General features: G+C 34.5%; 1 protein-coding gene across 3 annotated transcripts in view; it reads left to right on the top strand.

The window, feature by feature from the left end:
* JAK2 (Janus kinase 2) overlaps positions 1–5,148 on the top strand; it is a 135,192-nt gene extending 130,044 nt beyond the window's left edge. For all 3 annotated transcript variants that reach the window (XM_074282849.1, XM_074282850.1, XM_074282851.1), the window contains 4 exons: positions 410–582; positions 3,659–3,776; positions 4,335–4,448; positions 4,711–5,148. In XM_074282849.1, the coding sequence (XP_074138950.1) occupies positions 410–582; positions 3,659–3,776; positions 4,335–4,448; positions 4,711–4,818 (513 nt within the window). In that variant the 3' untranslated portion in view covers positions 4,819–5,148. The remainder of the gene's footprint in view (positions 1–409; positions 583–3,658; positions 3,777–4,334; positions 4,449–4,710) is intronic.
* The last annotated feature ends 21,728 nt before the right edge of the window (positions 5,149–26,876 follow it).

Genomic DNA, 26,876 nt, shown 5'->3' on the forward strand with positions numbered 1-26,876 from the left:
TAGAGTGGAGATGATCATATGTTAACTTGTCATTCAGTCTTTTCAGTTGTGTTTTGGAGGGCAAAAATACTGGAGTGATTTGCTATTTCCTTCTCCAGCTCATTTTATAGAAAAGGAAACTGAGGCAAATCGGGTTAAATGACTTGCCCAGCATCACACAGGTAGTCTCTGAAGCTACATTTAAAGTCAGGTCTTCCTTATTCCATGCCCAGCACCCTGTCTACTGCGCCACCTAGTGCTTTATATGTTAACTGCAATACTTTATTTGTTAATTAGACTGTTGACACACTACTTCCTAAGTACTCTTGAAATCTGAGACTTGGAAGATTTAGGGAGCAAAATCATTTGTAGGGATTTTGGTTACATTTCATTAAATTAGTTAAATGAACCTTATGTTCTTTATCTAAAGGGAATGGAGTATCTTGGTACAAAAAGATATATCCATAGGGATCTGGCCACAAGGAATATTTTAGTGGAAAATGAGAATAGAGTTAAAATTGGAGATTTTGGATTAACAAAAGTCCTGCCACAAGACAAAGAATACTACAAAGTGAAAGAACCTGGTGAAAGTCCCATATTCTGGTAAGTTATATTTTTCAAAACAGTTAATGTTTGAAAGGATAAATTTCCATCTTCTGAGAATTTGTCATTTCATTTATTTGTAAAACATTTTATATTTCATCACATTATGAAGCAAAAATATTTTTCCCTTAAAAAAATTATTATGTGAGTTCTCTCCTTTCTATAGAGAACCAGGAGCAGGAGGTAAGGGATTGTGGTGTGGTACTAGTATATAACATTGTAAGTACCATGCAGCGTTTGTGTTGTCTAATAGAACTGCTGTTTTAGTTGGTTTTGCTTTAATATTTTTCTTTTTTCTACAAAGGCTTAATAGTTGGATGAGAGAGCAAAGAGGAGGGATTTAGGGGAAAATCACTGGTATTAAAAAAACAAAAGGGTACAATAAAACTTTTAAATATAGAATAATAATGTGAGTATATGAATAAATGAAAAAGCATTTGTTGAGTGCTTATTATATTCAGAGGACTATGTTCAGCACTGAGTATGCAAATAGAATAATAGGCTAGGGACAATTAGATGGGGCCATAGATAGAGCATCAATCTTGGAGTCAGGAGGACCTGAGTTCAAATGTGTCCTCAGACCCTTAACACTTACTAGCTGTGTGATAGTCACTTCGCCCCAATTGCCTAACCAAAAAACAAAGGAAAAAAAACCCAGCTAAACCTTTTTTCTCAAAATGCTCACATTTTCATGGAGGAGACAACATATACAGGAAGTTTTAACTGCAAGTCAGACAGAAAAAACTTGGTTAGGTTTTTTTTTTGTTTTTTTTTGTTTTTTGTTTTTTTTTTAGGGTTCGTTGGCAAGATAAGGTAATATATCTTCTTTAATGTTATTTCCATTAGTAAAACCAAAGTGATTTTTGATGATTTTTGAAGCCAAAGAATATAAATGATTGAATGACATGCAAAGAAAAAAACATTTATTAAGCTCTTACTCTACATGGCAAGTACTGTGCTAAGTAAGCTCTGAGAATATATATACAAAAGCAAAGGTTAGAGACAGAGAAAGAAAGAGAGAGAGAGAGATCTCTTTAGTCTTCGTCGAGTTGTTTTGAAGTTGCTGAGTCCCTTAGGATTTTGGGCACTCCTAGTTTCCTTAGAGAAGATAAAAGAAGCCAAACCCACTTGAGGTTACCAAAAAGAAAAGAATCTGAAAAGACATGAGAAGAGCCAGAAGCTTCCATCATGTCCCTATTCTTAGTTTGTTATACTAGAGACTTCAGGGAGTTTTCCTTTTGAGATCTTGATCTCTCTCTCTCTTGGTTGAGCTGAGTAATCTTGCTCCCAATGGTAGAGCTCCTTCAGGTTATATTTTCTGGTATATAACCTCTCTGATTTCTGTTTTGCTACCAATTTGTATAAATGGATTTTCTTGGCTTAAAAAAAAAAAAAAAAACAAAGGCAGTCAAGGAGCTTTCTTACATCTTAATGAGGGTGACTATCCAGCTAAAAGAGTGTTAGCCAAGTAAGGGATCTTGTTTTAAAAGGGTACTGTAATGATAAATGGGTTTAGAGTAGATAGATATCCCTAACTAGAAACTAAGGTAGAACTGATTTGATTTGGTTCGTGTTTCCAGAACGGGGGAGAGGTTTGGCAGGAGGAGTTAATTTTGCAGCATATCTAGAGCTTTCCTAAAATATTTTTCTAGGAGAAATGATTGTCAATTGGAAGAACTCAGCTCTGAGGTGGATGTTTCTCCAGGTTCTGTTTATGAGGATAGCTAGGTGAGAAGGTCTTAGAAGTATCTGGCTTAGAAGTACAAAATCCCATGCCTAAACAGTACAGCTTTTTATTTATCACAAATTTTTGAAATATTCTGAATTCCTTTATAGAGTAAAAAAATGATCCTATACACTGTTAAATGGGTAATGGCATAATGACAGAAGAACTTACAAGTAATGAATTTCATCATCAGATGTGCAAATCACCATCTTTGTTTTATGATTTTAAATCTTATTTTTATTCGTAGTCATTTGAATTTTATTGGTTTAAAAAAAGCATCAGTAGATAGTGAAAGTTGGTTTATACATGTTCATTTATACTGTGGGGAAATCCAGAAATCAGTACATGACTAGTTGTGATCATTCACTTGTTTTAGAAGATCTCTAGTTTATATAAACAGAATTATAGAATATTAAAGTTGAAAGACCACCTTACCTTAGAACCTTAGAGATCAAATGATGATTCAAGATAATTTTTTTCTGTTTCCAATTCTAGAGGAGAACAGTGTGGCACGATAGAGAATAAGCAGATCTCAAAATCAGAAAGTTCAAGTCCTATTTCTGAAACCCACATCCTGGTTCTATAGCCATGGCATTGCCTCCAAAAGTTGTTGCTGATCTGCTGTGGTGGGAGGGATGGTCTGCTATGCAGACTGCTGCAATCACAAAACTGGACAGCTCCTACTCCTCCTTAACAGAATTCTTTAGCAATTCTCAAAGTCTCCTTTCATTAAAGAATAAATTTTCCCTTTGCTAATATGGTTATACTGAAGTATTTCTTCCTATTTCTTAGTAAAACATCCCTGCATTTAAATAGTGCTTTATTGAACTGGGGTTTTTTTTGTTTGTTTGTTTGTTTTGTTTTGTTTTTAACCTGTAAAGATTAAAAGGTGCTGTATAACTTTGGAAAATACCCTTCTGTTACATTTCAGAGAGCATAGAATTTCTTTTTTCTTGAACATTTCTTGTTTCATTCCTTGTTTGGTCTATAAATTGATATGAAATTCATGTGAACTCTCTCTACATTTACTTCCTATTAAGTATTGTCTAAACTATTTGCCATTATAAAAGGCAAATCTTGATTAAAGTGAGTATGGATGCCATTAATGCTATTAGATTTTTGATGGTGGGTGGGTGTGTGTGTATGCATGTTTTATATACTAGACAGTAACCTTATCTTATAAACAGATTATTGCACATGGTGGGAAGGTGGGAAGAAAAGGACCGAAATTTTAAGAATTATAAATTGAAATTATTTTATGTTGTCTTTGGTTTGTTACTAGAATGGATAATCAAGAGATAACCTACAAACTCACTTCATCTCTGATCTTTACTTTTTTGTATGATCTAGGTATGCTCCAGAATCACTCACAGAAAGCAAGTTTTCTGTAGCCTCAGATGTGTGGAGTTTTGGAGTGGTTCTATATGAACTTTTCACATATATTGAGAAAAGCAAAAGCCCACCAGCGGTTAGTATAGTTTTCATTTTACCAATTTTTTTGTCTATAGAGCTAACCAAAAAATTAGAATAAAAATAATTAGGTGATTTAACATATTATGAATCCCTTTGGAGAAGCCTCAAAATGACTCTAAACTCTTTGATCACATTGTATGTATTTTTTAAAAGTAGCAATAAAACTAGTGAATACAGCATTAATTTTGTTCTTTATGAGTATCCTATTTGGAAAACACATTTAATAAGGAATGCTGCATAAGCAAAACTTTTTGATGTTAAATGATTGGGAAGTTATTTTGTTATTTTTTCAGGCACTTTGCATGGATTGCAGTTGTTTGGAAATGGTGTTTTAGAGATTTAGTAGTTCTATCTAGAACATTTTTTTTCCCAATATATAATTTTAATCCTTTATAAAATGTACTATGGGGTATTCATGACACACAGGTATTTAAGATACTACTTGTTTGTTGCTTGGCCTCTAATACATCATGGTACCAAGGAATTATACATTTTTCATGAAATTATCTCTGGAAAGCGGTATTATATAATTGAAATTGGCATTTAATTTCAGGAATTTATGCGTATGATTGGTAATGACAAACAAGGGCAGATGATTGTATTCCATCTAATAGAACTTTTAAAGAATAATGGAAGGTTGCCAAGACCAGATGGATGTCCTGATGAGGTAATAAAATTATCATTATTTTATCCATTATCATTAATTTATAACAAAAATATACATTTCCACATTTCCTTTTACCCAAGAATTTCAAGTCTATAAAATTTAGTTAGTTGAACTTTTAGACAAAAGTTGGCATAATTATTTATATGACATGGAGCCAAGACAAAACAACAATAAATAATGCTTATCTTCAATTTCCTAAGTTTCCATTTAAGTTAAATCATGACATCTTTCTCTGAATATGTGTAACTTCTCTCTTCTCCAGATTTATTCTATCATGACTGAGTGTTGGAACAATAATGTAAGCTTACGCCCTGCCTTCAGGGATCTTGCTCTTCGAGTGGATCAAATAAGAGATGACATGGGTGGATGAAAGAATGAAACTTCATTTTATGCTACAGAATTAAATTTTGCCCTTCAGGACTATTCTCACACAGGTCATGGTGTGAACAGATCAGAAATACAGATATCTCTTCGGAACTTGCAGATGCAAATCTCTCATCAAAATTTGCCGATTCCATCAAATGTTTGTTTTCTTCACGAGGATGTATTTGTTCCCATGAGAACATGCCAATGAAACTGATTGATAGAGATTTTTTTTTTTTGGTATTCCTTATGTGGTCAGTCAGTAACACTATTGTTTGCCTTACTTAAGGCAAGAAGAGAAAAGAAAAGAAAAGAAAAGAAAAGAAAAAGAAAGAAAGAAAGAAACAAACAAACAAAGAAACCTTTTTGACACAGTTAAATTTTTGAGAATTGAAAACATTTAATGCTTTTTTTTTTGGGGGGGGGGCAAAGTTAAAGATTCAGAGAATATATTTGTACAGTCTTTTCCTCAGTGAATGTATAAAGAACTTGGCCTCTTGTGTAGTGTTTTGCACAAAGGTTTACAGTCATTGGTATTGTTTTCTAATTTTTACAGTGTTGATCCATACATTTTAGCTTCATGAACATTTAGAGAACCAAGAAAAGATGTTTAGACTTCTTAATAAGCAACTTTTCTATATGCCTGTTAGCTCTGTTATTCAGTCAGCATTATAAACAGGTATACACTTTTAGCATGTTTTGTGTATTGTAAATATTTTTCAAGACAAAGGGAACAAGCATATAGTTTTACTTGTACAGGATAACCCCGCAGTCCCATCCCGCTCCCTTAAGAATACATTTTGAAATGGAACAAGCATACAGAGATATAGCACAATATATTTTCCTACTTGGTTTTCTTGTAGCAGTTGTAGTAGTGGCATTTATTAAGTAGAATTCCTTCTATATGTGTTTTTTTGGTAAGATATGAACAAATAAGGTGTACTTGAAGCTTCTTCACACTGAATTAGTAGTCTTATTTTAAGACTTTTTTTAAAAATAAGAATATTATCAATATTTGCATCCCCTGAATTGCTGTGTTCCTTCAATTCAATATGTTCTTTTCACTCCTTGGAATCATGCCATGCTTAAATTGAATGAAGGAAGGAAACAAAGACATAAATAGCTTTCTAAACTGAAATTGTATAAACCTGCTTTTAGATTGTGGGATGAATTAGGAAAATAACTGAGAAATGTTCAATTTTTAGTCAATCTTTTATTTCCTAAATATATTTATATTTCTTGAAGAATATATTTAAGGATCTTTTTCCAGAATCCAAGATGATTTCTTACCTGTCAGAGATTTTCTTATATAACTTAAGAGCAAATTGAAAGTAGCAAAAGCAGGGCAATTTCAATTTCTGATTTTTAAAGTAACAATACAGAATTCAAGGAACAATAGGAATATATATATATATATTTTCATTGTGATACATTAAAAATAAGAATCTTATATCAACTCTACTTAAAGTGTTTTGAGTTAGGTGAAGTTTTTAGTGTTACTGCATTCTATATTGAATTTTAATAATATTTTGGGCTTATTTGCACAAAGTTTTAAGCACGTATCTTGCCTCAAAATAATAGCACATTCTTAGTAGAACAAGTTGTCTTCTCTTCTTTTTTTTTTTTTTTTTTAAATTACACGCCTTTCTTCAAACCAAGTCCTACTTTCATTTTCTCTATACTGCTTTGGAGCTGACTTAAATCAGAATCTTAAATGATGTTTAAAAAAAAACAAAAAACAACTTCATTTATAGAGGAATTAATCTATATAATTTTTTTCTATTTGTTTTATTTTTTTTTTATTTGTCCAATACCATCATAGTTTCAGAAGCTGTTTTAGCTATACTATTGAATGCAGAAGTAATATAAAGGGACAGAACATTACATTTGTAATAAGATTGATAATGTATATTTTAGAGAAAGCCGAATATAATTTCTGTTTATTTAAAAAAAAAAAAACAACTCAGGGATGTCTGTATCATAATGCAATTATGAGATCTTCCATGCTGCTAGTTTTCAAGTGAAAGGTAAGCCCTTAATACAGTATGCTTGTTTTTTGTACCTGGTACTAAAACTCAAGTACCAAAGGAGATGATGATTCTTGGAGTGCTATAATTTTTTTTTTTTTGCTTTTTTTTTTTTTTTTAAAGGTTATTAGCTAGATTTTTTTTAAACTTTTATAATGTTTAAATTTTAAGTATTAGATAAAGGAATTGCAATGCAAGCTAACATCCTTCGTTGTATTAGAGACATAATTAACCAACCTCCTAAAAAACTCCAGATTTTTTTTTGAGGATTTGTATTGTGATTTTTAAAATTCTAACCATGCATAGAAATTGCAATTTTCCAAATCATAATTGTTCAGTGGTTGTACACAGGTAACAGGTAAGTGACTGCTGCTCTAGTTCATGCCAGACATAATTCTGTCAAATGAAAACTCTTGAGAAACAAAATTAGATGTTAAAATTTTCAGCAATTTCTTTACTTTTCATAGTCTTTATATTAATGGAGAAACAAATTTCTTTCCTTGGTTGCCATTTACTTTGGGAAAGCCTCTTTTAGATGTTATTGTATTTGCTACCAAAAGTGCTATGATTTACTGTAGTATGCTTTCCCTTTATATCCATAAAGCTGCTATAAAGTTACATGAAATTATTATCACAGCTACAGATTGTCTAATGCTCCAAAATAATTTAAACAATCATTTTCATAATAAAATCTTATCATTGCACATTTGTGTTTTTTCGTCCCCCCCATAAAATACTATCTTTAGGTCTTGTTTATTAATTGGTGCAATTTGCTTTCTCAAAAATTTACCTTCCACACATTCTCAAAGTTGTAACCATCATTCATGCAGTATAGATGGAAGATTCCACTACATAGAAGTGGGGAAATTCAGTCATTAATTTAGGTGTTGGCAAATCATAGTCATTAATAAGGGAAACTCATCTGCCAGTTTAGGTATAAATAGTTCACAATATCTATTAAATGCTTCCAGAGCTCTTTGACGCCAATCACTATACTATCCTCCTAAGCATTGCTATACCCAACCTAGTCCAAATTATTAAAATGATTTTTTAAAATGAAGATTTCCTCTAGTTTTTCAGAGTAGGTTTCTAAATTCTCATATTACCCTTAATTCATTGTGTTGGAATATCCTTTGCCAAATAAATATGTTTATGTATGATAAATATGAAAATCCAGGTGTTAAATTTCAAAATGTCTGTCTTCATTTATAGCCATGTTTTTGATTTTACAAAGAACTCTGGATCTGGTGTCCAAAAACTGCTTTCAAATATGAATTCTTTCACTTAGGACCTGGGTCACTTTCAGCAATTCATTTTGACCTCTCTAGGCCTTGTTTTTCACATTTATACAATCTTTAAAGTCTTTTTCAGCTCTAAATTTATGTTCTCCTGATCCATATTCATCTGTATCCTTTATACAGTAATTGAACTCATTAGTTATTGAGTTTACTATAGACTGCATTCTGTGTCTTCGGATAACTTTTAAACTATGGTATCTTTTCTTTTTTCTTTGTTTGTTTTTTTTTTAAAGTCATTGAATAGCCTTGATTAGGATACCAGATTTAGAACTCAAAGGGACCTTAAAGATCACCTCATCTAACACTCCCATTTTTCAAATGAGGAAACTCAGGACTAGAGAGATTAAATGTCTCATCAGATGTCACACAGGTAGAAAGTAGTAGAGCTGAGGTTCAAATCAGAATATTCTAGAAGACTACAAATCAAGGTTTCCTTTAGCTGCATCAAAGGGCTTCTGCTAAAATTGTAAGGATGTTAACAAATAGTATATTATGTTAAAAGGCCTATCAGAGTAAAGTGCTAGAAAATTCATTTTTGAGAATTAATTGCAACAAATCTATTTTTAAAAGTGAGAGCCATGAATTGAGGTTTGACTGCAGGTTTGCAGATTATACAAGTAGATTTCAGAGCCCATAATTTGGATGGAAAAAAAATTAATTCTTTATTTTCATTTACTTCATACATTTGGCCTTACTTTTAATTATTATTTTTTAAAAATATTTTTTTCTGACTTCAGACTGCTGAAGGGATCCATACTACAAAAAAAGGTGAAGAATTTCTGCTCTGTTCTTTTCAAATTCTAAAATTGCATGATCCTGTAAACATTGCTTTGTATTAGAGTGTATGTAAAAGGAAAAAAAGAGTTAGATGGTAACAGGATACCCATGGTATTGGCTAGCTAAAATGACCAACTAATGTCTTTGGATTCACAAGCCTCCTTCCAACTTTGTCTACTCTCATCCCATTGGAATTCATTCCTTACCTTCTTTAGTCCCTGTTGTTAATGGACCATAACTTCTATAGTCATAATAGTTATTATAGCAGCTGATATTTATGTAGCACTATGTGCTAGTCACTGTACTATATGCTTTAAAAATAAATCTCATCTGAAAGTCATAATATTTTTGGGAGGTGCTGTCATTAACTCCATTTTACAGATGAGGAAACGAGGGCATGTTTGCCCAGAGCCACACAGCTAGTATTCTCTAGAATTCTGTTAATAAACTCCTCTTTACTGCAAAGCTAATTAACTCTCCCTATGCCCCTTACAGACTCAATCCTGAAGGGAACTGTTGGAATGAGTGGTTTTAAAAAAAAAAGTTATTCTGATGAGTTCTCTCTTTACCACGTGCTGGTGGCACTTTGTTTCTCCCTTTCCTTTTTTAGATAGATCCCCACATATAGCTTCACAAAGTTCACTGAGTTCAATATGACAGAAAACAAAAGTCAGCCCAGTAGTGAGACAGGGTGGATTCCATGGAACAGTAGGACTTCCAAGCTGTGCAACTGATTAAGAGGCTACTCTAGGATTAACAGAAGGAGGTTAATGGGACAAGGAATCAATGAGTGACCTATAAGTCTCTTAGCTTCATCAGTCTTAAAGTTTTAGGGTTCAATGTTTTCTGTCACTAAAATGGAGAAATGGATAAAGATAAAGTATTTTCCAATGATAAATGTGTGTGTGTGTGTGTGTGTGTGTGTGTGTGTGTGTGTACATGTAAGAGGCAGAACCAAGGTTCAAACCAAAGTTCTCTAAATGACTCCAAATTTGAATGTATATATGTATGCATAAATAAGTGTATTCCCTTTAAAAAGATCTAATTTTAGGAGTGGTTATGGGGCAGCTAGATGGCGGAGTGGATAGAGCACCAGCCCTGAAGGGAACTCAGGAGAACCTGAGTTCAAATCTGACCTCAGACACAACACTTGCTCGCTATGTGATCCTAGGCAAGTCACTTAACCCTAATTGCCTTTAAAAAAAAAAAAAAAACTCCCCCCCAAAAAATGAGTGGTATAATATGGGATGTTAAGGGAAGACTGGTACCTCTAATGTGAGTGCCAAACATTTTGGAGGGGATGTTCATCTTACCTTTGGTGTTCAAGTCACCCAGCTCTTAGCCATGGCTCCAAGAAGTCATAATTTAGGCAGAAGCCACACTCCAGTAAACTATCTCAACTGATGGGCTAAGGTTGAGCAACAGGTCATAAACCTCTTGGTGAATTGGGGATATTTATTCCAAGCATGTGAAGACTTCCTCCAGCCAGATGGGAGAATGAGAACAATTTGTTTCCATATTCATGAAGGTGGCCAAAGTGTCAGACATTTGAAGATTCCAAGGTCATCCATTGCAATCTGGGCCATCACCAGGCATTCTGACTTTTGTTTTACCATTGGACTTAGATGACTCTGGAAGAGAGAGTGAGGCTGATGACTTTGTCCAATTTTGCCTTGTTCTGTATTGATCTTATTTACCCTGGTTTATACATGTATCTTCTAACCTCTGTTGCTTTTTCTTTTTTAAAATCATTTTTATTTCTATAGATGTTCCCTGGTTACATGTAAAAAACATTTTAATGAACATGTTAGAAATTTTTTAGTTCCAAATTCTCTATCTTGCCCCTCTACCTTTTCCGAGATACCATGCATTTGCTTTTACATGTGAAATTATTCAAATAGTTCCATATTAGCCATGTTGCAAAAGAAAACTCAAAACAAAAATAAAGACAAAAGTATGCTTCATTCTGCATTTGCACATCATTCTTTTTCTAGAGCTGTATAGCATGTTTTATCTGAGTCCTTTGGAATTGTCTTAGATCATTGTGTTGGTGAGATATACTACATCTTTCATAGTTGGTCATTCTTATAATATTGCTATTACTATATACAATGTTCTGCTCACTTCCCTTTGCATCAGTTAATATAAAATTCCCCAGCTTTTTCTGAAATCATCTACCTTGGTATTTCTTACAGCACAATCTTTCTATTCCATCACAATCTTTTCTTTTTCCTTTTTTTTTCCTGAGGCAATTGGGGTTAAGTGACATCACAATCTTATAGCGCTATTTGTTCAGATGCCCTCAATTGTCATTTCTTTGTCACCACAAAAAGAGCTACCAAAAGTACCTAAATACCGATATATTCTTTACTTTTTTCTTTGTTCTCGTTGGATAAAGACTTAGTAGTAGTAGTATTGGTGAGTCAAAAAGTTTGCATAGTTTTATAAATAAGCCCTTTGGGCACAATTCCAAATTGTTCTCCAGAATGATTGGACTAGTTCACAACCCCATGAACAGAAGACTAGTGTCCTAATTTTTCCATATCCTCTACAGCATTTGTCATTCTCCTTTCTTGACATATTAACCAATCTGGTAAGTGTAAGGTGGTATCTCATAGTTGGTTTAATTTGTATTTCTCTTATCAGTAGTGATTTAGAGCATTTTTTGTGATTATTGATAATATTGTTTTCTTTTGAAAACTACCTGTTATAGTTTGACCATTTATCAATTGGAAAATGGCTCTTATTCTTATAAATTTGTCTCAGTTTGGCTCAGTTGCTTATATTGCAAATTTTTTCCAGTTTCCTCTTTTTTTCTACTTTTGGCTGCATCAGTTTTGTTTGTGCAGAAGTTTTTTAATTTCATGTAATAAAAATTATTTTTTTCCTGTAATTCCTTTTATCTTTTGTTTAGTCACAAACTCTTCCCTTATTTATATTTGATGGATACATTTTTCCATGCATTCCCTAGTTATCTCACCCTTTATGTTTAAATCATTTTTCCATTTCAACTTTATCTTGTCATATGGTATGAAACATTGTTCTATGCCTAGTTTTTGCCAAACTGCTTCCCAATTTTCCCAGAAACATTTGTCAAATGTAGAGATCTTAGCCAAAAGCTTGGATCTATGAGTTTGTCTAGCACTAAAGGACTTTTGTATATTGTGTACTAAATCTATTCCACTGATCCACCATTCTGTTCCTTAGCCAATACCAGACTGTTTTGATGATTATGTCTTTGCAATATAGTTTGAAATGTGGAATTTTTTTTAATTGATTCCTGTGATACTTTTGATCTTTCAGTTTTCCAGATCAATTTTGTTACTATTTTTTCTAATCCTGTAAAATAATTCATTGGTAGGCATTGAATAAATAATTTAGGTAGAATTGTCTTTTATTATGTTGACTTGGAGTATTCATGAACAATTAATATTTCTCCATTTGTTTAGATCTGTCTGATTTTATGATTGTTTTGTAATTGTGTTCACAGAGTCCTTTTTTGGCTAGGCCAACTCCCAACTATTTTATGTTTGCAGTTATTTTGAAAGGAATTTCACTTTCTATCTTTTTGTGCTAGGTTTTATTAGTTATGAAAACAAATGCTGATGATTTTTGTGGATTTATTTTATATCCTGAAACTTTATTAAAATTATTCATTGTTTCAACTAATTTTTAATTGATTCTATAAGACTCTCTATCCTAAACCTTATTAAACTGTGGATCATAACCCAACATGGGGTCTCATAATTGAATATGAGGGTTGCAAAGTTATGATTTGTTATCAGTAAATGTTTGATTTGTATGCCTATTTTATATACCTATATACCCATGGTCATATAAAAATTTCTCAGGTGAAAAAGGGTCGCAGGTGGAAAAAGTTTAAGAAAAATGTTTTATACCATCATATCATTTGCAAAGAGTAATAGTTTGCTTTCCTTATTGCCTATTTTTATTCCTTCATTTTCTTTTCTTTATTGCTATAGGCTCATTTTCTTTATTGCTATAGGCTCATTCATTGAGGCTCATTTCTAACACAATATTAAATAATAGTGTTAATAATGGGAATTCTTGCTTCACTTATAGGGAAGGCTTCAAGTTTATCCCCATTACAGATGATACATGTGCTTCATTTTAAATAGATACTACTTGTCATTTAAAGGACTTCAGTGATTTCTCTGCTTCCTAGTGTTTTTAATAGGAATACATGTTGTATTTTGTCATGTATTTTCTGCATCTATTGTTACATGATTGTGTATAGAATCCTTCTAATTGTCCTAATAATGATAAAATTCTTTGAAAATTACATGTATTATCTTCCCATAGAGAAAAGTAAATTGCTTAGCCTTGTTGATGCCATAGGGTTTCTTTTTCATGTTTACCTTTTTGTGCTTCTCTTGAGTTTTATATTTGAAAGTCAAATGTCTTTATTCAGCTCTGGATTTTTCATCAGGAATACTGAAAGTCCTCTATTTCATTATATATCTATTTTTCTCTCTAAAAATTATACTTATTTTTGCTATGTAGATTATTCTTGGTTATAATCCCAGTCTTCTAGAATATCATATTGCAAGCCCTCTCCTCCTTTAATGTGGTAGCTTCTAAATCTTTTGTGATCTTGATTATGGTTCCATTATTTGAATGAGCTCTTTCTTGGTGCTTTAAGTAGTTTCTCTTTGACCTAAGAGCTCTAGAATTTGGCTATAAAATTCTCTGGAAATTTTCAATTTGGGATTTCCTTCAGATGGTGAAGAGTAAATTCCGTCCATTTCTATTTTACCTTCTGATTCTAGGGTATTAAGGCAGTTTTTCTTGCTTATTTCTTGAAATATGATGTTGAGGCTCTTTCTTAAGTGATTTGACTTTGATCCATTTTTTACTTTTTTTCCACTGTGTGCTATTTCACATTTTTTCCATTTTTTTTCATTCTTTTCACTTTGTCTTATTGCTTATTTATATTTCATTGGGTCATTAACTTCTACTTGCCCAATTCTAATTTTTAAAGAATTATTTTCTTCAGCAAACCTTTGTACTTTATTTTTCATTTGCCTTTTTTTTTTCTTTCTGTCTTTTAAGGAGTTGTTTTCATCAGTGAATTTTTATTCCTATTTTCCCAAGTTGTTAATTATCTTTTCATAATTTTCTTCCTTTGGTTTCATTTCTTTACCGTTTTTGGTTTTGAAAATATTTTTTAGCTCTTCCAGGAATTATTGTTGGGCTTGTGCTCAATTAATTTTTTTAACCTGTTGCTTATAATTATTTTGACTTAATTACTTTCTCCAAAGTTTGTCTTGATCTTCTCTGTCACCATAGTAGTTTTTCACAGTCAAGTTCTATAGTCAGGTTTGCTCATTTTTCCATCCTATTTCTTGATCCTGGGCTCTGTTCTTCTTGTGAAAGTGGAAGTTTTTTGCACTGTGGTTTTCAGAACTAGTTCTGCAGATTTGAAAGTTTTCAGTGCTTCCAATGTTGTTTGATCTGTGGAAAGGTTTGGTCACTGTTCTTTTGGTCTACACGCTAGTTCTTAGTCAAGAAAGACATCTGACCCCTTGGGACTGCAATCAGTGCTGTTCCTAAGTATCTTTTCTCCCTTGGGAACTGAAACAAAACTATTCTTCAGGATCCCTTGGGTCTGGAAGTGATACTGATGAGAGTTAGGAAAGGGGGAACCCCTTTTGGTTCGGCACAAGGATAGTCTAGTGGTGGCGCAGAGTCCCCTGTAAAGGAATTTATAGGCCTGAAAACCTAGATTGATAAAAAAAGGTTTATTGTAGGGTTTGGAAGTAAGATCAAAAGGTAGGAAAACACCAAAGCCAGGTGGCTCCGGTGGGCAGAAATCCTTGCGTGACCAGTGTTTGGGACCTCTGCAAAGAGTGGACTCCAGTCTGTCTCTTTTTATAATAGGAGGGCTTTGGACAATCTGAAGGGGCCCATGGATGGAGTCCCAGGCTGACCTCCAGCCTGAGTTTCAGCCAGGCTTAGAATTTGAATAGAATTCAGTGGGTCCTTAGATAAGGAAGAAGCTGTTTGTGGGGGTTGGGGAATTCTGAACAGGTAGTGGGGGACTGGGAAAACCCAAGCTAGCTCAGATCCAGTAGGGGCTGGAAAAGCCCGGATATCATTGGAATCCAAAAAGGGTGCTTTTTGACCAGGATTTGTGAATCAAAAATCCTAGCTCCTTCAGCTGTGGGGTGGGGGTGGGGGGTTGGGAATCAGAAAGGAATCTTAAAGGGACCTCAACCCCCATCAATACCACTCCCTCAGGGACACTCCTCCTCCTACTTCTTGACTAAAAGTGCTCCTCTCTGCCCTTGAACTGTGACCCAGAAGTAAGTATAGGTAATGGAGTAGCCAAATATGGTCCTGCTTCCAGTGGTAACACAGGAGTACCCTGTAATCTCTTTCTGATCAGTTGCCAGGTCTCCCTTACCATCTCTGGCTTAAGAGCTCCTGAAGCTGCTGCCTCTTCTTTCTCTACCATCTAGTCCTAACACTGGTGTTTTATTCACTTGGGCTGCTTCCTTCTCTATGTCACAGATTTCTTTAACCTCCTGTGTTGTCTTGGGCTGGTAAAATGTCTCACTGACTCTGCCACTCCAAAATTCAATTCAAGGCATTGTTTAAAATTATTTGGAGAGTAACATTGGGAGAGCTCAGCTGAATGCTTTCTCTACTCCACCAGCCTGACTCCACTCCAGCTGGTTGCTTTTTTTTATAATCTTACTTAAAACAGTGCCTAGCACATAGTGAGAGCTTAATAAACGTTTGTTGACTGAAGGATTGATTGATTGCCACAGTCCCATCCAGGAATGTGAATACCAATACAATACAGTATTCCTAGTTTAATGACCAGGGAGTCCTTTCCTTACAAGTATATGCAGAGTGTCCAAGTGATAGAATTCCCAAGTGGACTTTAGGCATTCTGAAATGGATTCTGATAGGCTAATCACACAGGGAATAATTGTTTCTTTGGCTGCAGTTAAAAAGCTGGAATTGGAGGTACATGCATTCAAAAGTCACTAGTCTATGTCATCTTTGCTCTTGGTTTAACTTCTTCCAGTCTGACACCATTCTAATAACTCATTGTTTTATAAGGGGAGAGGCCAACATGTGACCTGTAAATACAAGTCTTGATTATTTGCTTCAGGACTTGTTCTTTGGTTTTATGTGAAGGAGATTTGAGTGCAACTTTCAAATCAGAGCCACTGTGAAGTCCAAGGGTAGAATCTGCCGGATTTTGTAGCTAGCCCAGCTTCAGAGGAAAGCAGGGCTCATCAAGCAGCACTGATGCATTCAGACAAACTTGAAGGTACTAATGAAATGTAAAAACTTCCTTAAGTCTGAGCCCATTCTCCCCGAAGGGAATAGCATTTGGTGAGGGGAGGGTGTAAGGAAGAATGTGCTTCCAAGGTATGGAGGCATATAATTATAACTGTTCAGTTATGTCTTTGAAGCAACTCTTTATAAAACATAATTGATGTTCTTTGGTTGGAGTGAGATGCTAATTCCTAGTGGATGACAGTGGGAGGTACCACACTGGAATGGTCTTAAACTGTTAACATAAGAAAAGAGAGCTCCTCAGGATTACCCAGAGACAAACCTAGAATCCTGAAAAAGAGATTCTGCTTTTTTCTAGAGAATGGAGGCTAGAATATTTGCTACACTTAAATTTTATGGGTGTAATCATAAGCAATTCCCAATATGAAGGATCCTTATGAGATTAATTTGATTCTTATATTTTATTAAGATCTAGGGTATGTCCAAATCATCATAGAATAACCAGATCCCTGATCCAGAAATGGAATAATTTTTAAAGGATGGTATAGTGATTGAGTGTCAGACCTATAAGGAGTCTCAAGGAAGGAAGGCAGACTCAAGTTTAAATCCAGCTTTAGCCATGTACTAGTTGTGTGATCCTGGATAAGTCACTTAACCTTGTTTGCCTCCGTTTCTTCATCTACATTATGAGATGGAGAAGGAAATGGAAAACCACACTAATATATCTGCCAAAAATAAAAAACCCAAAAGAGGTCACAAAGAATTGAATATGACTAAATAGCAACAACAAAATGACTTTCTTAGGGTAATACAAGTAGTATATTTTGGTGCATCTAGGCAATAATCCAAGTCAATTTAAAAGATCTGCATAAGGGAAGAATGTCTCTTTATACAAGGGAGCACTCCATATCTGTAACAACCCAGGTCTATATCCCATTACATTATTGTAATTTTTGCCTTGTAATTTTATTTAAATAGGGATTTCTAAGGAACTTCCATTACTAATGTAGTTTGGTACCTCTGCAACTTAGAAAGTTGCCCTAATTTTAACATAACATAAGGTCTAGCTATCTAGACCTAGCTATCATATTTCTAAACCTGTAGAATTACATAAGTTTTGTTTTTTATTCTCCCCCTTCAGTTTTTTTTAAATTTTTTAAAATCCTGACATTGATGTTTATTTAGCCCAATCATCACATGGGGAAAGATTTTTAAAGAATGTTTTAAGCTCAAATTATTGTGTTTATTGAGCCACTGCAATGTATATGTAACTTTGTAAATAATTTGAATACCTAATCATTTTCCTGGAATGTAAGTGGCCTATATGTAGAATCATACAATCTTCCTTTTGATTTGACCAAATGTAATGTTCTGTTTCTCTAAATGGTAATCGTTCTCTATGTGCAGGTTTCTTGGGGAGCTTCTAGAGGCAGCCTTAGTTTCAGTGGGTTTCTGCCTTTTGAATCTCCCAAAGTCCCTGAAGTTCTCTCCTTGACTGAATCCTGACTCTGAATCTCCCTCCCAGAGCTTGTCCTTTTCTATGCTCTCTAAAGGTGTGAGTTTAATGTGTAAACCAATAATGGAACTCCTTTAAAGGTTTAAACTCCTTTAAAGGTTTGAACTCCTTTAAAAGTGTGAACTAAGTACTTAAGTACTTAATACTTAGTACTTAAGTACCTTATAAGAATTCTAACATCTCCCCCTTTCTTTTGATTTAGAACATAGGGTGGTCATGACCTTGAAACAGATATACATAAATCTATCAATATGGGAGGTATTACACATAATTACATAAATTACATAAGCACATAATAACATAACACATGAGGAACATATCCATAAGTCCTAGTAGTAGTCCAAAAGGAGTCCATTGTCCATTAGTTCATGTGCCAAGAATCCAATAATTCCTGCAAGTTTTAATGTCCTACAATAGTCTCATCTTGTGTTAGGGAATCCAATGATTCTTGCTGGTTTTAAAGTTCTTTAACAGTCTCCTTATCAGCTATGCTCTTTCAGTGTCAGATGTTTCTTAGATCTTCTCCTTTGTTTTGAGGTTTTTCTCCTTTTCTGTCTCTCTCCAGGTGCTTGTTGCCACCCATCTGCTTCCTTCTCCATCTGTTTCCTTCTCTGTCTGTAAAAATACAAGCAAACCCTCTCTCCCAGGCAGTTACCCTATCTAATTTCCTTCTATTTACCACTTTCTAAATCTCTTCTCATCATCTGGCAATTACACTGGAGCTGTTTGCATTGGACACTGCCCTGTTGGTTTAAAAAAAACCTGTATTCTCCCCAGTTGCAATCCCCTTTCTGCCATGTGATTGCTTTTCTGCTGGTTGATCAAATCAGAGTCCTGACCTTCTAAAGGTTCCCTGGGTGTAACCTCAGCTGCCATCATTCCCTACCTGTTTTTTGATTGATATCTTGGGGCTGGGCTCTGCCTCTCATTTCCCTGGTTCAGTCTACATTCTGAGCCCCATTCTGAAAGCCCTTGTGGTATTTTGAACATAGAGTTTTAGGTCTTCTCTCAGCCTGTCTTCTCATCCTATCTCCATATCCACACTGAGCTCTTAGATGTCCAACTTTTCCACATTGAAAACATCGATGAGTTTCTCTAAAAGTCCCTTGCCAAAAGGGACCCTGTCTTTCCATGTTCATCATAGTCTGGGTATAATAAGCATTTGTGCCCACTGTGGCACAGCATCTTATGATCTCTTCTAAAGAAGCATCTTTGTGTAGTCCCCATATAATTCTCTTTCAAACTTTGTTAGCATTTTCCATAGCCAAATGTCTAGTCATTATTTCTGTAGCTGCATTCTCTCCAATAGTTCTTGTGACAGCAGTATGCAGACATCCCACAAGATCCATGAAAGGTTCATTGGGACCTTGCTCTATTTTTGTGAAGGCTTCACCTCCATCTTTCTATCCAGGGAGGGAACCCCAAGTTTTTGTTGCAGCCATTTCGATCTGCTCATAAACTGTTGTGGGGTAATTAATCTGTTCTGAATTCTCTTCATACTGACCTTCACCAACTAGTTGGTCAAAAGTTATCTGTGTGTTAACTCCTGTTTGCCTATTGCGTCTGACTTGAATCCTATATAATTCATGATACTCTGAAAGCCACAAGTTTTGTCCAGGTTCTAAACATGTCCTTGCTATGGATTTCCAGTCATTTGGGGTTAGGATTTCATAATCCAAATTATCTAGTAACATCTTAACATAAGATGATGTAGCCCCATAAGGAGTGCAACCTTTTTTCAAATACTTAATTTTATCCAAATCAAAAGGAGTGTATCTTCTCCTTTTTTGACCTGAAGAGTCAAGCTCTTCAGTCAGGGTATGCATCTATAAAATCACTTACATCCTGTCCTTCATTTTATGCTTTAAACAATGCTTTTTCTAATCTTGTCATAGGCTATTTAACAGGCAATTCTGTTTGTGTTACTGCCTTTTCCCCTCCTCCTTCTTCCTCCACCCATGAAGGGTTAATTGAGGGAAGAGGAGACGGGAAATGCTCCTGTTGATCAGAATTGTACTTAACTCCATTGTTATCTGATTCATCCTTTTCACCTAATTTCACCTGACTCCTCCCCCTCCTGCTCTCTCTTCTTTTTCCTTATTCTATAACTTATATAATTTCCTAAAGCCAGTTGTATTATATTGTATGTTTGAAGTGTATCTTTGGAAATTGAGTTTGGATTAGAATTGTAGTATTCACCTAGTTGCTCTTCTACTAATTTCCACTCGTCTAGATCCAATTCTAGACCACGGAAAACCAAGAAGATATGAACTGCACAGTTTTTAAAAATTCAGTGATTTACAAAATTATAATCAATCCTTGGCTTTTCATAACCTTGACAATGCTCTCCAAACATTTTCCTTGGAGAGAAACAGAAGGCTGTTTTCTAAAAATTTGTCCCATTTCCCTGAAATTCTACTTTAATTCTTTAACAAAGCTTCCTTGTTTTACTCACCCTAATTTCTGGGTCAGAGAGACTTTTCCATTGGATCAGGATCAGAGGCTTTTCCACTGACATCAGGATCCTGTCTGTCCCACGTTCGGGCGCTAAAATATAATGTTCTGTTTCTCTAAATTGTAATTGTTCTCTGTGTGCAGGTTTCTTGGGGAGCTTCTAGAGGCAGCCTTAGTGTCAGTTCAGTTTCAATCATCACCTCAAATGCAGCCTGGAGTTAAAGTCTAAATGATTTATTGTCTCTGCCAAAATTCTATCTCTTTCACTTGGGGTTGGGCTAATTTTCTGGAGACCTTCCTCTCTCTTTGGTTCCCGAGAGTTCTTGTCTGAGTGTCTTCAGCCAGCACGAAGGTTGAAGTGGGAATGAATCAGACTCGGCCTCCAAGAGTGTGGGATTGTGGGTTTCTGCCTTGTGAATCTCCTGGAAGTCAATCCTAGTTGTGAATCTCCCAGCTGAATCCTGACTCTGAATCTCCCTCCCAGAGCTTGTCCTTTTATATGTTCTTTAAAGGTGTGAGTCTAATGTGTGAACTAATAAGTGAACTCCTTTAAAGGTTTGAACTAAGTACATAAGTACCATGTAAGAATCCTAACAATGACTGACAATATCCAGAAAAAGTATGTAGACTTCTCTACCAAAAGGACACATGGACACATACCTATGAAAGAGGAAAGATGTATGTGGGGTGAGGGTAGGTAGAACACAATATGCACAATCCAATGTGAAAGGGAAAAAGAAAAGGTCTTTGTGAAGAATAATCAAAATGAACATTTATGTAGTATTTAAGATATGCCAATTTCTTATCCATTTTTACTTTGTCTTCAAGACTACACTGTTGTGGGTGTCCAGGTATTATTATCCCTATTTTTCCAATAAAATGCCAAGTGCATAACTAGCAAGTTTAAGACAATGGGATTTGAATTCAAATGTCTAATAATTCCAAATCCAGTGTTCTTTCACTGCCATTCTGGATTACACAATTGCGTTCCTTCTACTTAAAAAGCCACTGTCCTCAACCCCACTTGCCTGGACCATTTAGCCTCCTGCTCTAAACATATCAATCCCCTACTCAATAGATTCCAGTGCCTCCCTCTTATCTATAGGATCAGATAAGGATTCAGATCTATAGGATTCAGATTTCTCTGAAAACTTCACAGTTATGGCCTCAAATTTCTTTTCCAGTGAGTTAAATGAAAAGTCCAAGAGACAGTTTCAGGGTAAATAATAATCAATTTATTAGACTAGCTGCAAATCCATAAGTTGTCACTGGTTCTCTCAATAACCAAAGACAAAACCATGAAGATCTCTAAATACTTAAAAACCTCTGGAAAAGGAGGTTCCCCCGCCTCCGCCAGGTGAAATACCAGGTGAAATTATTAAACATTGAGGAGATGGGCTAAAAATCTTCAACTTCTCTGGCTGAGAATGTGGCTTGATTAAGAAGTTCAGATACTTCCCCCAATCTGGACAAAAGAATCCACCTCTATTCAGACTTCTCTGGTTGGTTTTCTCTGTCATGGGTTGGATGGGAATAACATGGATTTACTTCCTAAGGGAAAGAATTCACCTAAATTAGATTCTGTTTGTAAGGTCTCCTGGTTGGGTGGCATCCTATTAAGTATACTTGTGTGACTTCAAAAAAATCTCTTTTCTCTAAACTTTTAATTCATCTGTACACTAGTTAGTTCTCTGATCTATAGTGATCCTATGTGGCACTCTATAGCAAAGTGATAGGCCAGTGACTTAATAGTTGTTCAGTCTTTTTCTGCTACAGAAATTGAGATAAACTAATGGGTTCTTATCTCTCTGAAAAGGAAAAATAGTTATTTGTTAGTATTAAGTGGACTCATGACATATCTGGAAAGAAATGGATTAGAAATGTGAAAGGTGATGGGAAAAGCTGCTAATAACCTTTGTGTCAAAGGGATGGTGAGGAAATAAATGGTTTGGTGCTGACTTGGAGCTGGAATGAATTTTAAAACAGAATTTGATTTAAAAAAAATTTTAATGGAGTTCTTCTAGGAAAATAGGTGAGAGAAGTTGGGAGAGTACTCAGGCTCTTGATTGTTCATTTCAAGATAAGTAAGAAGCAATACTCCCAAAAAGCCTCCAAGAGACTAAATTTTCATTAAAGGAATATTGACCAAAAACAAGGAAAATTTCCCCAAAATGAATGTGTTATGATATTTTTTCCTTCAATATTGCAGATCAGCTTGACCTTTCTGCCAATCCTACTGACTTTGGGTCATGTTCTTGCATACATTCCTCACAGGTATCTAGTCAATGTCCTAAAAGCCTTTCTTGAGTTCTTTTCATTCCTAAAGAAGGATAGAGGCTGTCTGTTATCCTCTACTTGATCACCATTCATCTTTTTAAAAACATACATTCCTTCTTTGACAGTCCTTTACCCAACTTTTCCTTTGGAATTCCTTATTAATAATATTATATTTCTTCCACTATAACTCTGGGTTGCAGGATTCTCTTGTCTCCTCATCTCTCACACATAGTCATTTATCCTAGTTTGGGTCAGCTTTCTCTGTCTCTTCTGATGCCATTTAAAAGTTTCTCAGTTCAAAGTAATCAAAGCTATTTATAGCTTCATGGAAAAACGTCCTAAATCAGGGCTTCGTAAACTTTTCCATTCACAAATCCTTTTCACTTGAGAAATTTTACTTAGGATTTTTATTTACAAATATTTATTTAAGATCACCTGGATATATAGATATATAAAATAGGTATACAAATCAAACATTTACTGGTAACAAATCATAATTTCACATTCAGTGATGAGACTTCGTATGGGGTTGAGAATCATAGTTTAAGAAGTTGGGCTCTAAATCACTTACTGATTTAAAAGTGCAAATTAGAGCAGGTAGTACCTCATACCTATCAGATTGGCTAAGATGACCAAAAAAGGAAAATAACAAATGTGTTAGGGGATGTGGAAAAATTGAAACACTAATGCACTGTTGGGGAAGTTGTAAATTGATTCAACAATTCTGAAGAGCATGTTGGAAACGTGTTCAAAGGTGTGTGAAACAACTCATACCTTTTGACCAGCAATGCTGCTACTCAGTCTGTATCCCAAAGATAAACACAAAAAGGAAAAGGATATATATATCAGCTCTTTTTTTTCTTTCTTTTCCAAAGAATTGGAAACTGGAGGAATGACCATCAATAGCTGAACAAATTGTGGTATATGATTGTGATGAAATATTATTAGGTTCTAAGAAATGACAAGCAAGATGCTCTCAGAAAAACCAGGAAAGACTTACATGAACTGATATAAAGTGAAGTGAGCTGGATTTTAAAACCAAAATTCCCTCTGATTACATGGTAATCAGCAATATTGTGCAGTGATCAGCTGTGGATGATGTTAACTATTCTCAGCAAAACAATGATAGAAGACAAGGGATTTATGGGAAGGATTTATGATGCAAAAATGCTATAAATCCCCAAAGAAAGAACTATGAATGCAGATGAAAACATTTTTTACTTTGTCTGTTTTTATTGTTTAGATTTTTGGGGATTCATGTTTTCTTTCACAACAGGACTAACATGGAAATATGTTTTGCATGACTGCATATATATAACCTATATCAAATTGTTTGCCTTCTCAATAGGGAAAAGGAAGGAGGAAGAAAGCTACTCGAAAAAAATTTTTAAATGCATGTTAAAAACTGTTTTTGCATGTGACAGGGGGGAAAATAGTAGTTGTTAAAAAAAAAAAAGTTTCTCAGTTCAGAGAGACTACAAACTCATGACAGTGGAATGAGAATCTTTTAGTAAACCTGTATAATCTCCTAATCTCAGCATGACATTTGACTATAAAAGCAAATTAAAATTAGCTATGGGGAAAAACCAAAGAATTGGCTTTTCTATAGCTAACTTTTATTGTTTTGTAAAACCAAATGTCTTGCAGGGATTAGGAGACATTGTAAAGTCATTGATGAAAGCCACTCTGTTCTAGTATACTGGTCCCTCTGGGCTTGGATACTTGTATCTACTGGCAAATGATAGGGAGTGAGACATCCAAAACCATCCTCCTAACTGCTGAGGTCAGCAGCTAAAATAATAAGCACCTATATCCTACATTGTTATGAAGGTCAAATTAGACAATGTATAAAAATCAGTCTGCAAACCTTCAAATGCTACATGAATATGCTTTTGACTCTACCTCAGTCAATAATTCAATAAGTATTTATTAAGTGCCTACTATGTTTCAGGTATTGTGCTAAGTTCTGGCTATATAGAGGCAAAAGATTGTCCTTGTTCTCCAGGAGCTCACAATCTAATAAGGGGAACCACATACAAACGATTGTGTATAACTAAGGTACACACTAGATAAATTTGAAATAAAAGTCAAAAAGCATTAGAATTAAGAGGGTCTTCTTATGGCAATACAACATAATTCCCCACTCACATAGTGGGAACAAAATCTTCATCCTTCAGATTCAGAATAATTATAATAAATAATTGGGTTCAATTTCAAGTCCATTAACAATGAAAAACTCAACTTCTATCTGAGCATCCTTTTCTTCATCTGTAGAAGGGAATTGGATGAGTTGAACTCTAAGGTCACTTTTACCCCTAAATCCCACGATCCCATTACTGCTTTCCAGTGGAACACCACTTCTCTAGAGAAAAAAAAAAAACTGATTAGCCCTTACAAGAAAAGGGAACACAGAGACTAATGTTATAAGGATAAGATTTAGTTTTCCATCATCATTCTCATTAACTATGGGGTAAGTCAGGGAGAAAAAACTCACCTCCGTAACTTGGTCATATTGTTAGATATATTTTTAAAAATAATTAAGATTTTTTAAATTGTTTCCTAAAGGGAGCATTGGATTGTGAAAAGAGCATGGAACTTGTAATTTGAGCTGTATTGATTTCCAGCTTATCTGCAAGATTTTAGGCAAGTTATAACTCCAGATTTCAATTTCCTCCCCAGTAAAATAAAGGTATTAAAATTTGATGATTTTTTTCCTTTTTTCCTTTTAAATTTTTATTGATTCACTTTGTTTTTTGACTTCACTGTCACTCCCCATTCATCACTTAGTAAGCTATCCCATTTAAATCATAATAAAAGGGGGAAGCAATTTAGCATAATCAATACATCACTTGTATCTGACAATATATCTAATATTTGGATCTGTCCCCCTCCTTTCAAATAAGAACTATTTGATTTTTTAAAACATTGAGAAAACTGGAAAGAAAGTAATCTGAAAAATAATTAAGTATAGAAGATATCATAAAGAGACCAAAAAAAGAAAGAAAGGACTCATTTGCACAAAAATATTTGTAGCAGCTCTTTAACGGTGGCAAAGAACTAGAAACTTAGAGAATACTATGAATTGGAAAATGAGTGAAGAAGTTATGTATGGTACGCGAATGTGATGGAATACCATTGTCTGTAAGAAATAGTATCAGGGAAAGTTTCAAGAAACCTGTTAAACACTACTATAAACTGATGCAGAAAAAAAGTGAGCACAACCAGGAGAATAATTTACACTATAATATTATGAAAACAAAAACTTTGAAAGTCTTAAGAATTCTAATCAATATGATGACCAACCTCAGTTCTGTAAAACTCTTGATGAAGCATGCTGTTCACCTCCTGATAAGTGACAAATGTGTATTTTTATATTTGCTTTTCTTGATTATTTGTGTGGGACAAATGGAAGGGAGGGAAAGACAATTTAGGAAATGGAAAGATTATATAACAAATATTCTACTTAAAATATAACTTGCCAAGTCCTAGTCCTGGGTTAGGAAAGTTGCCTTTTATCAATCATTTTAAAATTCATAAAGGATTTCTATAAGCAAAAGCAATCATAATAAGATATCAACACTTGTGAGAGTTTGTAAACTGCAAAGAATATATCCAAGTCAGTCAAATCACATGAAATCTCTTGCCCTGGGTCATACTGAAAGATTGACTCCTTCCACTATACTACTTATGCCTCTGTAGATAGTAAGCACTTAATGTCAGTGTTCTCATTTTATAGGTGAAACAAACAAATTTGAAATGATAATATTGGTCCACATGAGAATGATGGATAATCAAGAGAGTAAGGGATTCCCTTTTACTAACTCGAAAAACATGGTCCAATACACTGTTCTACCTTCAAGATTTTGTAGTTGGTCAACTTGGCTTCTTTATGTATTCTCTTTTTAGATTGAAAAGCAAAATAATAGGCTAATTTAATTTAACATTCAAGAAGACTAAAAGTTTAAACTTGTTGAACCTTCATTTTAGGGATCTCCATGTTATTTAATAATCCTGTACATTGTTTATGGGTTAATCTCCCCACTTGAGAGAATAAACCCTCCTATTGCCAACAAAAGAAATTAAGTTTTTATTACCATTGAATGAAAGTTTTTTCTTGTATTAGTCATTTGTTTAGGTGGTCACTGGAGCAAATGAGCAAAGTATAATGGGAAGTACAAGTAATTGTTAATGTTGCTGAAGGCAGGGGGATTACAATTTTTAAACTTTGGTCAAAGGGCAAGGGCCTTGTCCTAACTCAGTCTCTTACCAATTTATAGTATGTTCTTAGGCCTTTGTTGGGATATAAAATTTTAATATGACATTTAGTCACTTAATTCCAATTCAGCCTTATGAATATTTGTTAAGGAACTTCTATATGGAGGTAGAATCGGCCTTGTACAGTGATCTTGGGTAAGTAACTTAATATCTTAGCACACCCAGG

This window comes from Sminthopsis crassicaudata, chromosome 1 (assembly GCF_048593235.1).
Source record: "Sminthopsis crassicaudata isolate SCR6 chromosome 1, ASM4859323v1, whole genome shotgun sequence".
NCBI classification, from domain to species: Eukaryota; Metazoa; Chordata; class Mammalia; order Dasyuromorphia; family Dasyuridae; genus Sminthopsis; species Sminthopsis crassicaudata.